Source organism: Miscanthus floridulus, chromosome 18 (genome assembly GCF_019320115.1).
Source record: "Miscanthus floridulus cultivar M001 chromosome 18, ASM1932011v1, whole genome shotgun sequence".
Taxonomy (NCBI): Eukaryota; Viridiplantae; Streptophyta; class Magnoliopsida; order Poales; family Poaceae; genus Miscanthus; species Miscanthus floridulus.
In genome coordinates, this window is record NC_089597.1 from 108006339 (window position 1) to 108021543 (window position 15205).

The 15205-nt window shown below is 50.7% G+C and overlaps 1 protein-coding gene across 1 annotated transcript; it reads right to left on the reverse strand.

Moving 5' to 3' along the window:
- Nucleotides 1–12350: 12350 nt before the first annotated feature.
- LOC136520644 (pentatricopeptide repeat-containing protein 10, chloroplastic) lies at nucleotides 12351–15144 on the reverse strand. The gene has a single exon (XM_066514223.1). The coding sequence runs from the start codon at nucleotides 14854–14856 to the stop codon at nucleotides 12499–12501; it is 2358 nt and encodes a 785-aa protein (XP_066370320.1). The 5' UTR covers nucleotides 14857–15144; the 3' UTR covers nucleotides 12351–12498.
- Between the last annotated feature and the right edge of the window lie 61 nt (nucleotides 15145–15205).

Consider the following 15205-nt stretch of genomic DNA (forward strand, 5'->3'; position numbering starts at 1 on the left):
AGCGAAGAGCTTCATTCTCCAGCTAGCGCACCCGCACCGTGATATCTACGGCATGGGCCACGAGCGAGCTAGTCCCGTCCGCCTGCACCACCTACAGGTCATCGCAAACTACGCCAACGGCAACCTTTAGGATATCAAGCTCGTCGCTCTTTGCCTAAAGAAGACTCCTCACCTCAGCGATATCCGTGGCCAGTCCGGTAGCGGCACCCTTGGCCTCCAGCTTCTGGGCTTTTGTGGTCTCCAGCTCAGCCTAGAGGGAGCTGATCCTCTGTTGTGCCTCGTCGTGCTCTTAGATGGCCTGGTCGCGCTCCCCATAGGCTACGCCATGCTCCGAGCAGAGCCTCTCTGTAGTCTAGCATAGCTCGTCTTGCTCCTTACACAGCCGGGCGACCATCTCAGTGTCTAGTTTTGCCCTCTGCTCTAGGGCTACAGACCTCTCCTTAGCCACTAGCCAAAGATCCCGCTCCTTCTCTGCCTCAGCCAAGAGATCAATGATCTGCTAGTGGGTCTCAGCATCCTGCTAGAGCAGCTCATCCCGCTCCTTCTACACTCTGGCAGCCTCCTCCTAATCCTATCGTGCTCTCTCCGATAGTTCATCAAAAGACTTCTCGGCATCCTCCGTATCCCGACGAGCCTCAGCCGCCCGTCGTCGAAGATTGTCTGCCTCCGTGGCAAGGGGAGTCAACTTGGCCACCCTCTGGCGGAGCTAGGTGGTCATGTCCCTATGCAACTGTGCCTCATCAATGAGGTGGTCCCAATCCTCCTTGTGTTCATGAAGGAACCAGGATTTCTCCTGGCTGCGAGCAATAAGAGACTAAAAAAAGGCGGTGGTGCGAAAACAAAAATAGATGAAGAAAAAAGAGATCGAGAGGCAAGACCAAGTGAATACCCAGCTGGTGGGAACGATTACATCTTGAAGGGCGCCACTGGCCTAGTTCAGAGCTTCCAGCGTGGCCGTGAAGCCCTCGCTGAGCTTCTCCTGCTCCATGCCCTCGGCGGCATTGTCAACGGTGAAAAGTTCCAACGATGGGTCCCATGGACTCACCCACCGGAGCGGGGGCTCATACCGCGTAGGCAGGTGGTGGCCCTCCGATGGCAGGACTAGGGACAACTCCCTACCAGTCTCCTCGACAACCGCTGCGGTGTTCGAGGGTCCCTAGGCCATGACCCCCTCGGTCTTGCCCACGGCGGGCGTTGTCTCTAGGGCCACCGGTGGCATGGGACGCGCCGCTGCCTCGGGCGTCGCCACCATAGCTCCTAGCTACAACCCATCCGTTGTAGCCACCATCACCTCCACCTCCATCGGTGGGACCTCGTCCGGCTACACTACGCCCGCCGTGGTCGAAGCAACAGGAGCGACCGATAGCTCCGCCCGTACCGACGTCGGTAGCAGCATCACTTCCGTCGCCGGTTGAGCGGCAACCTCCGAGGGCGCCCCTTAGCCTCGTCGACTACTTGACCCATCGAGGGCATGGGCACCACCGCGGGCGGCACCAGACCGGCCGACAAAGCTATGACGCTGGCTCCGCTCTCGCCCAAAACGGGAGCGACGCTAGGCGGTAGCCCCCGCCTTGAATAAAAGGCGATGGTCTTCTTGGGCACTAGCACTATAGAAGTGCCCCATTTGACCCGTCTCACAGTGCTATAGAAAAAACAAAAGGCGAGAGTCACTATGAAGAACAGAGAAAAAATAGAGAAAAACAGAGATAACAGAGGAGTCGGCAACTTACGCTGGCGCTGTTGGGTGGTGGAGATGTTTGGAGGACGAACCCCTAGCTCCCTGCTCCATCTTATCGAGGCAGGACTGTTTTGAGACCGTCCACTACCCCTAGGCCAAGGGGCTCGCCTCTCTCGTATCTAGGGGCACGGCGGTGGAGCCACTCCCCTCTCTCGGTGCCTCGGGCGCGGCGGTGGATCTATCCACCGCCACCGGCTCTTGGGGCGCGGCGATGGGTTCGCCCATCCCTGCTGTTTCCTAAGGCATGGAGGTAGGGGCCCCCTGGCTAGCACCTTGGGCGCGGTGGTAGATCCGCCTGCCCCTGATGGTTCTAAGGATGGGCCAGTGGTTCGGCCTGCCTCCTCCAGCCTCATGGCCGTACCTTCCCTTGCATGGAATGGGAAGGGTCCTTGCATTGACGAGTGGGTACTTGTCAGTGCGTCCTCGCCTCCTAAGTCACCCCACTCGGTGTCTACAACTACCTCATCATCTTCCTCATTGTCGTCATCGTCATCGTCATCACTGTATGTCTCATCTCCTTGCTCCCATGCCTGCAACTTCTGTAGCTTCTTCTTCCTCTTGAACTCCTTCGTCTTCTTCAGCAGCGGAGCGATTCGCCGCCGCCACGAGCGGGTTCTTCAGCGGCGGAGCCAAGCTATCCATAAAGACGAGTCTCTTCGGCTGGTCCTGCTATCCCAATGTCAGCATCAAGGGGTCGGGAATTCAAGTAAAAAGGAGGTACGGGGAAAGAGAACTTACGAAATCGATGTACCTTGGATCTGACCGCATTGGGGGGTGCCCCGACATCGGATACATGAAATCAAGAACAACGTCGGCGTTGTCCTTCGAAGGCTCCATCGCCTCCTTGATATGTTGTGCCACTTAGGACGGGGACAACGCTTCATCGGCAAGCGTCGTCCCATCAAGTGACGCTCCGAGCGCCATTAGGTATAGGGAAAGCGTGTGACTCATCAATGGCGCCACCCTCTGCGTATGGTAGGCACCGATGACCCCTAACCCCTTCACTCCCCTCTCCTTTAGAATTTGGAGGGCGGTGAGATGGTCCTAGATTTTCTTCTTGTCTTTATCCAGGACCCCCACATCCTCCATGATTCTGGGACCTCTTCAATGAGGCATCCGATGAACGCAGGCAAGGGGGTGGCTATGTCATTCTTGACATAGAACCAATGCGAATGCCACCCCTTGTTGGAGGTCGATAGATGCATCGATGGGTACTCGTTGACCCGGTTGTTGCGGAGCGAGATGCCGACGCATCCCATCTGCACGCTCAGCTCTCGCTTATTCTCCTGCTTCTTCAAGAGGGTGACGGCGAAGAAATACCGCCATAGGTTAAAGTGGGGAATAATCCCCAAGAACCCCTCGCACAGGGCGACGAACGCCGTAATGTGCTGGACCCCATTGGGAGTAAGGTGCTGCAGCTCCACCTTGTAGTAATCCAGCAGCCACCGAAGGAAGTTGTGGGTAGGGGTGGCGAATCCCTGCTTGTGAAAGCGAGCAAAGGCCACGACGTAGCCTTCGAGCGGCGACGACACGTCTTCATTGTCGGGCAGCCACCACTCCTCGACGATAGTCCACGTGCAAAGAAGGCCACGTCGAACGAGGCCCTCCAGGCGCTGGAGGGTGACATTGGATCTACACCACTGCTCTATTAGACGATGGGGGTGGTTGGATGCGAGCTTGACGGCAGCTGCGATGTGGGTACGGGAGGCTCAGGCAATTGGCGGCGGAGATTGTAGGTGCAAAGGCGAGGAGGTAAAGTACAGAACCCTAGGGGTGAACCCCTTGGTTTTATAGGGGCGACAGATGCGAGAAGGGCAACCATCTGTCTAGATCTCCGTGCCTGCCACGATACACCACCACGTCATGTCACGGGATATGCGCCCGCGATCCCTATCCTTTCCCACCAAAGTCGCTCCGGACGTTTTGCCTTCCCGGGCAGACCAGGACTCTTTTCCCGTCGATGGGATACGGGTCAAAAGGCATTTCTCCAGCCCACCTGGGCCCAGGAGTTCGAGGGCTGGCCCAATAGTACACTCAAGTCAACCGTAGTACCAAAGACCATACCCTGCATGCCTGTAGAAAAGTACCGTCAGGATATGACGGGACGGACGCTTTAAGCTCTTCCAGGCATGATAGAGCCCGAATAGTGTTGTGGCGCCGACTTTTGTCTTATAGTGTTGTGGGCGCCGTCATCAGCCCTCGAACACGGATCCTGACATAAGCATACGACAACCACTACGATCCAGGGAGAGAACTCACATCATCTATAGTAACCAACGTATGGTCACTTCCCCATCTACTCCCCGTAGGGTCGTGGCTCGGCACCCCGGTGCGCCACGCCGCCCGCCGGGGAAGGATGGGACGTGACCACTTGCTAAACGAAGCCAGAGCATGGCCCTATCAAGATCAGCGAACGTGTTATCCCTAGCACCGTCTGCCATATCAGTGGGGCTGTAACACCCCAGTGTTTATCACCAGTTAAGCAATAGGTTTGAGCTCAAACATGACATGTCAAGTGGTAATCAAGGTGTCAAGATCAAATCTACATGATGGAGCTCCAACTTAAACTTGGGCCACGCACATTTGCTTACATATGGACCCTTGTTAAGATTATGCGAGAGTAATGTTAAACATGCTTATTCCATGTACATTATATCCCCATGCATCCATCTAGACCCGTGGAAAAGTTTCATGAAGTTTGGAATCAAAAAGTCACATGAAATGATAAGTCATATCTTTGCATGAATTACTTTATCAAGTAGATGGAAACATATGAAGTCAACCAAACCTTGTAACCTTGCTCAAACAACTCTAATTGAACTCTACAACAAAAGTTATGAAGGGTTCGTGTTGAGCGAAGGTGGAGAAAATGTCCGAAAATAATGGAAACCCTATATTTTGTAGCAAAAAGGACTTTGCGTTGACCGAGAAATAAAGTTGACTTCTAGACCAGATATGAGGTTTGACCAAAAATGAAAGTTGAAGAAAAGTTTGAGTATAACAAACTTTGTTAAAGGACCAAGTCATGATTTAGCTTCGAAATAGATCAAAACAGTGCTCAAAGTATAAGAGAAAAAGCTGAAATCAACCCGACCGTGTTTGCAGTCCAGATTTCACCGACATCGACATTGACATCCCGCGTTCTCCAAATTTTGCTAAGCAACTTGAGTTAGTCCAAAAATAAAAGTTCAAGGTTATGTTATGCAGAAGAGAATGCAAAAAGTTGCACTAAGTTTGATCGAGTTTCGACCTCCGAAAGCGAGTTTCCGTGATCGCTGTTAACATATTGACACTATCATCTTGGAGCTTAATTATCCGCTGTTACAAAGCTCAAATGGCCGGGCACCTTAAATAAGAAACGTAGAGCAGGCTGAGGTGAACAAATTTCGTTTATGGCCCAATGTCTAATTCGGCCTGGAAGCGGCCCAAAACGGCGTTCCACCTTGCCCACGTCGCTGCCCGCCACGTGCTCGGTGAAATGCCTCAACGGGCGGCACCTGTCCGTGGACATGGCCACCATGCGCGAGCAGCGCCCCCACCTCCATGCCGCGTGCCCCTACGCCCGATGCAGATAACCAGAGCCCCGGACGAGCTCTCCATCCCCTTCTCCACTCCCTGCTCGCTCCCTCGCGCGCTCTCCTCGCTCCGCTCCGCGGCAGGACATGCGTCCGCCATGGCCGGCGGGCCGAGCTCGCCGTCGCCGCCGTTCCCTAGCTTCCGAGCCCCCTCATGACCAACCACGCGAACCACCACCTCCGCCTCTTCCTCCTCTACGACCGGCGCACCTCCGCTGAGGCGAAAACCACCGGAGCAGCCCAGTGGTCGGAGCCGCTGCCATCGCCGCCGCTCGCTGCCGTGGCCAAGCCACCTCGGGCCGCCTCTCGGCCATCTGAGACCACCAGCGAGTGCGGGAGGACACCCTGGTGCTCCTCCTCCACTTCACCGCCGCCGTTAAGCCTCCTCCGGCCGTCAGTGGCGAACTCCCACGCCTCCCCTGCTGTGTTCTGCGACCAGGGGCCTCGGGCTCAAATTCGACAAAGTAAAGGGGCCTAACTGCGAAGTCAGTGACTCATGTGAATAGTGCCGTAAGGACTGGTTTGTAATTATTTTGCAGGAACTTTGGAAATTCATAGTAAATCGTAGAAAATTCGTAAAATAGTAAATGTGGACTTTTTGGAATCCTTGTGAAATTCTCTATGCACTAGATCTATAATATTACATGTTTTACTTTAAAGTTTTAGCTGTAAAAATATATTTATGCAGCTAGGTTTGTAATGCTAGTGGTATTTGTCTTTTTTATAACTGTAGATCTAGGGCTCCAAATGAAGTGAAATTTTTGTGGCATGCTACTCATGTGATAGTTGATGTGTGGTAAAAATTTCATGAGTATTGGATGAAGTATGAGTGAGTTATTGGTTTATCTTGCTCTCACATGATTTCTTGCTTTAGCAGCTTGTCTTTTTCATAGAGGTTGCTATACATATTCAAATGGAGTGAAATTTGTTCAGTAGCCTATTGATAGGATATGTGAGCCACTGTAATTTTTGTAGAATTTATTGTATATTTTTGGTATATGTTCATTAAGTCACCTTGTTATCTAAAATAAATTAAGAAATGTATTAAAAGAATTTATTTGGTCATGGACACTAGTTTTTCTGGTGTTCTTTAGTCATGTGTGATATGTTGGTAAAGTTGGTTTTGACTAATTATGTGTTTGCAATATAAGTTAATAATTATTTCTTGCCGATGTGCTTTATAGACAGATTTGGGAACTTAGCAAAGTTCTTCATGATAATGTGCTTTGTTGTGAAACTTGTTTATATAAAAGTTGTAGATAATTCATGTATCTAGCTTCTGTTAAAATTTGGTGTCATTTGGCAAAGTAGTTTGTGAGTTATGCCTGTTTAAAGTTGGGTTTTAGAAATGGCTGCTCTCTGTCAATTGTGGACCAGTTTCTGTAAATGTATAATTTCGACCTACTTAACTTGTGAATCATGCTATGATGGTTATATATGAAATGTAGATAATTTCATAAGCTTTCCAAAATGTCTTCTTGCAAGTCATTTGGATTTGTATAACTCCAGTTATAGCTAAATCTTGTAGCTGCTGTTTGCATGTCTAGAAATTGGCAGATTCCAATTATAGTGTTTGCTTGTATATTGTTAAGTGTGACTTATGCCCTGAATGATGACTGAGTTAGAGCACCCGAGATCTTGGGAAACTTGTGTCATGCTTGGTGTTGTCGTCTCCTTTGCCATCTTAGCATGATAGATTGTGTGATGTTTAAGTTAAGCATCGCAAAGTACTTAAGTGTGTTAGTGTATACTATGCTTGTCTTGCTTGCTATTTTGTGATGGGTCTCATGGTACTATTCTTCATATTTATGCACTTGCATATTGCATCTCATCTAGGTACGCTAGATGCACCACGTGAAGGATACGATGTTGGAGCCAAACCCGAAGATTTGGTTTGGTGGATATATCCCGAGGATAGAAGGACTAAGCAAGTGCCAGGACCGAAGGTGTCACCAAGACGGTGTAAGCTAACTGAACTGACTTGTGTCGGATCACAGGCAAGCCCCGGAGCATATTAAGCCTCCTAATTTCCGAAATGCAGTTAAAGTATTATTGTTACATATATATATTGTTGCATTAAGTTTAGGTGTTGGATGCAAACACTTGCTGCATTGGTTATCCAATCCTTGTCCAGATATTGATACCCTGAATCCTATGTAGCTCAGGCTCGTGTAGTGCTTAGCCCTACTTAAACACGGTAGAAGTCAGGTGATTTCCTGTCACCTGCGAGATATAGGAAGATACATATGGCACGGTTGGCTATATTTGCTATCGTGGAAAAGAACCAGTCTTAATTTGAAATGAAGACCGGGCGGAGGCTTGCCGGTTTGCAGTGACTCCGTCTGTGTCGATTAAGGACTGAATCTTGGAGCCTTTCCTGTTCATGTTGAACGCATGCCTCTCTCTTAGTTGGCCGGCCTGAAGACCGACCGCGAAGCCGAGTAGCTCACCTCAGGCCAGGAGTCGATAAGTATAAAGTGCGCCTCGGAAGGGAGCCGTAGGCGTGAGTCTAAGGGCAGGTGATTTAAAAGTCCTGATCGTCCTGGCAGAAGGGTAATCCCTGAGAGTGCTGGCGCTGATCGAACCCACGAATTTAGTTCCTGAGATGTCCCAAAGGTGACCCACGGCTACCCTTGCAAAGTATGCCAGGGTGAGAGTTAGGAATACCCCCTCAGCTGAGTTGTAATTCGATTCGAGTCGCCGTCTCTCCCGGTTAGTGAGAACTTGACGGGCTTATCTCCAAAGTAGATACACTAAATAACATAATGGTTCAGAAATGATGATATGATGATGACAGCCTTATTATACCTACTATGGTTAATATTGATTGCTCCTAATAAGTGAGTGCTCTAGTACAGGTGCTAATCTAGTGGATAGGTAAATGATGATAAGCTTGATGCTAAGGTTAAATTGGTCACCATATTCATAAGCTCTTTTATGCAACTATGTCAAGCTAGCCCACCTCATAAGCCTTGCATACTCCCTGGGTGTCATTTATTTCTGGTTTATGACGGGTAAGTCTAGCTGAGTACCTTCTCGTACTCAGGGTTTATCCCACCATGTTGCAGGTGAAGTTCTTGGCCTGTTGAAGATGGTGGTTAACCGCCGGTGGCTCGGTGATTCTATAGTTACTTCTCATCTATATGCTTTTGTCGGATGATGTCACTTATGCTAGCAATGTATTTGGAACATATATTAATGTAATCTTTTGAAAGCTATGTTGTTTTCACTAATCGGTTTTGAAACCCAAACTTGTACTATTATTTGCGAATCCATTTGTAATATTATTTTCCGCTGCAACCCTGCGTATGTGATGTGTATTTGCTTAATCACGCGATCTTGGTTGTGATGTTGATTTACCGAGGTCTTTCAGGACACTCGGCGGACTACCGGGTTTATATGAGTGAAAGTATGTGTGTGTCAACGTGTTAGCGGGGACAGCCGTACTTGATCTTGTATAAATTGGGCGGTTCTGTTACAGGGGCTGACTCAGAGGAAAAGGAAGATCCGGCACCTTCGAAGGACCTTCTTGGCCTCTGATTTTTCTTCTTTCTCCCATCTGTAAGACTGTAACCCCTGCTCTCCCTTGATCTATAAAAGGGAAGGCAGGGCACCCCACTAAGGGGACGGATAAATTCAACACACAACGCATCACATAACACATCAGCAACCGAGCTCTCAGCGCCCTTTCGACCTTTCCATCAAAGACTTAGGACATGTCCCTCTCTCAACCGTTTGTACCCCCTACTACGAACCTTTTTCAGTGCTAATAACACGAGCAGCAGCAGACTGGACGTAGGGACATTCTGCCCGAACCAGTATAAACCTTGTGTCCTTTAACACACCATCCGAGCCTAACGTGCAACAAATATAATTTTACTAGTTGATGTTTACTCGAAACACCGACACATCTCTCGATTGGAGAAGACCAAAGGAACACTCGCACACCGAAGCGCATCACAAGCATCGCAGTCTTTGTGGCTACAAGAATATACACGACTAATCCGTCAAACTAAATATCTAGGTCAATAGTACTAAGCCTATAAGCTAGGTTCTGTCACGGCGAGGGGGAAGGACCTCACTAACCTCGCAGGCGGGCGGCGCCGGGCCACGAGGAGAGGAGGGACGGCCGTAGGCGGAGCGCATCCATCCCTTGGCGTCGCGGTGCGGCGCGGCTGGGCTGGGGGAAGCGGGACACGAGTGAGCGAGTGGAGTGGAGAGGCAAGGGCGGCGGGCGCAGTGCGGCAGTGGTGGACGCACGCAGGCACGCGGCAGCAAGCAGGTGGCGCTCGTCGCTCTGCGACGGTTGCCAAGTCAGAAGACTCCGGCCCGCCGGTCCCGTGCCTTTCACGCTGCAGTGCTGCACTGTACCAGTGTGTGCACAGAAGGGGAGCGAAGCGGCTTGACGTGTCGTGCCGTTGCACGGGTCTCCCTGCCCCGGGCGCAGCGAGTGCATCCGCAGCCGTCGCCGTCCGTAGATCGCGCGATGCGACAATGCGTGCGAGTGTTTGGGCAGTTTTGTTCACCATATCACACAGACACAGGGCCTACAAATTTGGAAATGGTTGTTTCATTTATTCAAACCGAAAAACAAAAAACAAAAAAAGAAAAACGGCCCTTAAACAATCGCGCGGCCGCGATATACGGTAGTACAAAATATTGTGCGGACCTTCCTGCGCCATGCTCTTCCTCTCAAATTTAGAAATGTTGGCAGGGAGCCATTATATATGATGCGAATCGGAATCGTGGCAGGCACAACACGCACATGCGCGTTCTCCACTGAACGAGCCTGTTTTTTTTTTCACGTGGAACTGAACACCGTTCACGACCTCATGCGACCACAGAATCTGCAGCGAATGCCACAAAGTGTGGAAGTGTTCATTTCAAAAGGAAACAGACAAAGAGAAACTTGCAAAATCTTGTGCCCATGGTTTCTTTTGCTTATAGTAATAAGCTACATGGAATTCCTTTTAGAAATCCCCTCCTCACTGAAATGCTGCAAAATTCTTCCTGGCTCAGGACCTTGGCAATGGCAGCAACTAGGGCAAGTTGCCATGGCATCGAAAAGGTTGTGATCGAAAAGAGTTTTCCTAAGGATAAGGCTAATAATATAGTTCTTGCTTGTTATACGGACCTTTGCAACATATCTCTTAGTCGACTTATATATATAGCAGTTAGCTTTTCATTGTTAATACATAACTTATTTTTTATCTCACAAAATTTGTTAAAGTTTGTGCATACGCTGGCTGAAAACTTACAGCCACTTTTCTTGTCTCCTCTTCTCTTTCCTATAATTTCAGCATGAAGCTTACTTGCAGGCTGTTATTCTACTTCCTCTGCCATAAGACGATCGCCGGCCACCGATCGTCTTCAAGTCCGTGCAGTGTTCTGTTCACCGAGAACAACTCCGTGCAGTGTTCTGTTCACTGAGAAACATCGACCACCTACCTACGCATTCAGCATCAAGTGTCACTTCCCTTGCTTGGAATAACGTAATAGTACAGTGTGTATATACAGTAAACAAGGACAAGAGAGAGCGGTCAAACTGTACCAGGACAACAGAAGCAGCTAAACTGGCCGAATGCAATGCTTTGGACTTATCTGCCGAATTTACCATTTAGGACAGCTTATTTGCAGGCGCTTTTGCTTTGTGCGGATGGTACTTTTACGGTTGTTCAGTGTTCACCGAACGTCCAAACCAAACAAGTCTACTTCCTGCAGGGCATCCCCAATCGAGCCTAACATTTCAGTGATTCTACTGTAAATAAAGCGATCTACTAACGAATATTGATACTACTGTCATTTGCAAAGAAACATTTTCCTTTCATCATGTCTCGTCTTTGGGCATGTTTGATTCCACCCCTAAGGTCTGGTTTAGTTCTAAAAAATTTCACCTCAAACTATCACATCGAATCTTACGGCACATGCATGGAGTATTAAATATAGACGAAAAAAAAACTAATTGTACAGTTTGGTTGGAAATCGCGAGACGAATGTTTTAAGACTAATTAGTCCATGATTAGCCATAAGTACTACAGTAACTAACATACGCTAATGATGAATTAATTAGGCTTAATAAATTCGTCTCGCAGTTTCCAGGCGAGCTATGTAATTAGTTTTTTTTTATTAGTATCCGAAAACCCCTTCCGACATCCCCGAAACATCCGATGTGACATTCAAAAATTTTCATTTCGCGAACTAAACATAGTCTAAATTTTAGTGACCCCTCTAAAATTTAGTGACCCCATATTTGGTTACAGTGACTAAAGACCACTAAAGCAGCTGTCACGTGTACACTCTAGTCACTTCTGGCTACCCCTTGGTGACTAAAAGCCACAACTTTAGCGGCCCCAAAACTTTAGTGGAGTGTTTGGTATTTTAGTGACTAAAAGTGACTCAGTGAGCTTTAGAAGGGGTGAACCAAACAGGTCCTTTACTTCTTTTTTTGGACCACCTTTTCTCTCCCCAAATATATATAGCTTCTGTAAGCCACTGTAAAGTGTAGAATATCTATTTTTTATCTAATCCCTTTGCCTACTGGTAAAAAGCAGCGTTGGAAGGCCTAATCTTCTATCGCCTCAACGTCATGCCGTTCAGCCGTTGCCGTGCCAGACATCCTGAGAGCAGGCGAGAAAGCAGCGTGCACGGCAGGCCGAAAGCGACGTGGACACTGCTTCGTGCTGACGGCTCCACCCCACATGACCGTCCCCGATCATCCCGTCCGACACAAGACGATATTTTCACCATGAGAGTTGAGAGCGGACAGCCGAGGAACTACAGCAGTAGGAATGGATAGAGTACTCAGGATGCTGCTAACTGATGAGGTTGCCCATTTGAGATCACCTGAATGGTGTATTTATATTCAGAAGAAATCGAATGATACATCATACATCAGGTGCCCTTCAGGCTTCAGGTTGTCGCAATCTAAAGTATGCACAGCAGAATGTGGATATAGGTACACTATACACTGGTTGAAGAATGAGACTATTTTGACATCATACAGCACCATTTGCAAGGTGCAATATTATCGCCATCTCTGGCAAACACGGGCTCTTCAAGATTATTAGTAACCTTGCCTATCAAAACTTGAGCATATACCATGCAAATTGCAAACTGCCAGTTGCCTTGCCTGTAACCAAAGAAACCTTCCAAACTGTACCTAGTCCACCTTTTAGCACAGGCAGCCTACCTTCCAAACTGTGCATCCTCTATATAGGCTGTGAGTGTATGCAGCACTTTATCAAAATTCGGGTCAGTTTCTGAAACCTCAGACAGGAAACTGCGAGCCTCCTCGAATCGCTTCGCTTTGCAGTAACTGTCGACTACTCTCCTGTAGGTCAGCTCCATAGGCTTCAGGTTGTGCTGAATCATGTAGTTGATAACCTCTCTAGCTTCACTGAACATCTCCAGGCTGGCGTATCCCCCAACGAGTGTGTGATAAGTTACGACACAGGGAGCCATGCCGTCAGCGATCATCTCGGAGAGGATCCTCTGAGCTTCTCTGATCAGCCCTTGCTTGCAGAATCCGTTTATGACCGTGTTATAGGACACGACGTCAGGCTTCACCTGAGAGCTTTTGAGCTGGTTCAGTATCTTCTCAGCCTCCCACGATTCGCTACACTTCGCGTACATGTCCATCAAGCTATTGTAAGTGATGAGGTCAGGGCTCAGCCCACTCTGCTTGATTGAATCGAGGATCTCGGTGGCCTTGCTGTACATCCCATTTTTGGCATACATTGACAGCATGGAGTTGAATATGACGAGGTCAGGATTGTAACCTCTGGCCTTTACCTCTTGAAATGCCTTCTCAATGCCACCCAATCGCCGGCACTTGAAATTGGCAATGACAAGGGTCCTCAAGATAACCCAACTTGGGAAAACGGTACCTCCGTAAACTTCTTTTTCGATTGCGTCTATCCCTGCAATGTTGCCCCCCTTTGCATAACACTGAAGCAATAGTGAATATGACTGATCATTTGGCTTAAACCCCTTGGTCCTCATTTTGCTTACGATTGACTGAGCGGTGGACCAATCACCTTGTCGCGATAGCACATTCAACAATGCGTTGTATGTGGTGAGGCAGGGGGTGAATCCAGCACTGGTCATTTCATTGTACATCTTGAATGCATTAGTCCTTGAGCCACACCGACCATATGCAGCTATCAGGGTGTTGTAGGTGTCTCGGCTCAGTTCAACCCCACAAGACTTCATCCCCTCCAAAACCCGGGTGACATAGTCCTCCATGCCACGCTTCCCACAGACTGCAAGCATTGTGTTCCATGTGACCCGATTTGGTGTGCATCCACTCCTTGACATCTCTCCAAGCATCTCTAGCATCACAGTGAACCTTGATTTCTTGCCAAGCATGCCAAGGATAAGATTGTATGTGTTCACATTCGGCACAAACCCGCTCTTCTTCATCTGGTCAAACAGAGCAAGTGCCTCATCCACCTTCCCAACATTCCCATAAGCTGTCATCACGGTGTTATATGTGAATGCGTTTGGCAATAAACCCTTGGATGTCATTGTGTCCAGGCACTTGGCAGCCTCCTCGTAGAACCCAGCCCGGGCATATGTTCCGGCGAGCTCATTGTACGTCACAGCATCTGGCTGACAACCGTTCTGCTCCATCTCCTTGAGCACTCGCAGCGCCTTGGTGTAGTTTCCGGCCTTGCCAAACACCTGGAGCAGCGCATTGTAGGTGACGACGCACGGGGCGTGGCCGCGGGCCTTGAGGTCCTCGAAGAATGCCACCGCCTCATCAACAAGCCCGTCACGGCAACACGCGGCGATCACCGTGCTGGCGGTGAAGTCGTCGGGCTCGACCCCGGCGGCCCGCATCTCATCTAGGAGGGCGACAATCTGCGGCCACGAGCGGCCCATCCGGCCGTACACGTCGAGCACGACGTTGTAGGTGACGAGCGTGGGCGCCACCCCCTGCCGCCGGAGCTCGGCGAAGAGCTCGACCGCGCGCTCGTACCGACCCGCCCGGGAGAGCGCGTGGAGCACGGTGGTGTAGGCGCGGACGTCGAGGCGGGACCCGGGCGGGAGCGGCATTTCGTCGAGCAGCGCGCAGACGGCGTCGTGCTGGCCCTCGCGCCCCAGCGCGCGGACGACCATCTCGAGCGCGGACGCGTCGGCGGCGCCCTCGGCGCCGGCCCATCGGAGGAGCGCGAGCGCCCACTCCCAGTGCCCCGAGAGCTCGAGCGCCTTGAGCAGGGACGGGATGTCCGCGCGGAGGAGCTCGTCGCGGCGGGAGGCGAGGAAGGCCGCGAGTGTCGGGAGCGGGTGCGAGGAGATGGCGAGCACGAGCGCCTGCGCGGCGGGGGAGAGGAAGGAGTGCGGCGGCGTCGGTGTCGGGTGCGACCGCCGCGGCGCGGGGGCCGGCGCCGGCGCCGCGGTGAGGTGGAGCAGGAGCGAGTCGAGCGGGAGCGAGGAGGGAGACGGCGGCGGGGGCGCGGCCGGGATGAGCGGGCCCCGCTTCCTCGGCCCCGCCGGGAGGGTGGGCTTGTTCGGGAACAGCCCCCGGCCGGTGGCCTCCATCGGCGGCGGCGGTGCGCGTTGGCCGCTCGGTGCAGGAGCGGCAGGCAACGATTACGAGCTCGTGAGCGTGGAGGGGAGGCGGAGGCCCGCGCGCAGCATGCCAGCTAGGGGATTGGGTTTACGGATACGGTGGCGGGAGCGGGTGGACGGGAAGTTGGCTGGCGGGAAGAGGGCGGCGAGGCGACCCGCTCCGCTGTTGTGTTTGGGAGATGGAGATCTGAACCTGATCGGATCAGTCAGTGGCGCCGATCCCTGATCGAGTGGCGCAAATCTGCTGCCGGCACATCTGATCTGCCGACTACTTCCGGCGAATTCTGACCACCCACCGTCGATTTCCGCTTCGAGGGCT

Excerpts from the sequence above, each read along its gene's own strand:
- LOC136520644 (XM_066514223.1), bottom strand. The coding sequence starts at position 14,856 with ATGGAGGCCACCGGCCGGGGGCTGTTCCCGAACAAGCCCACCCTCCCG.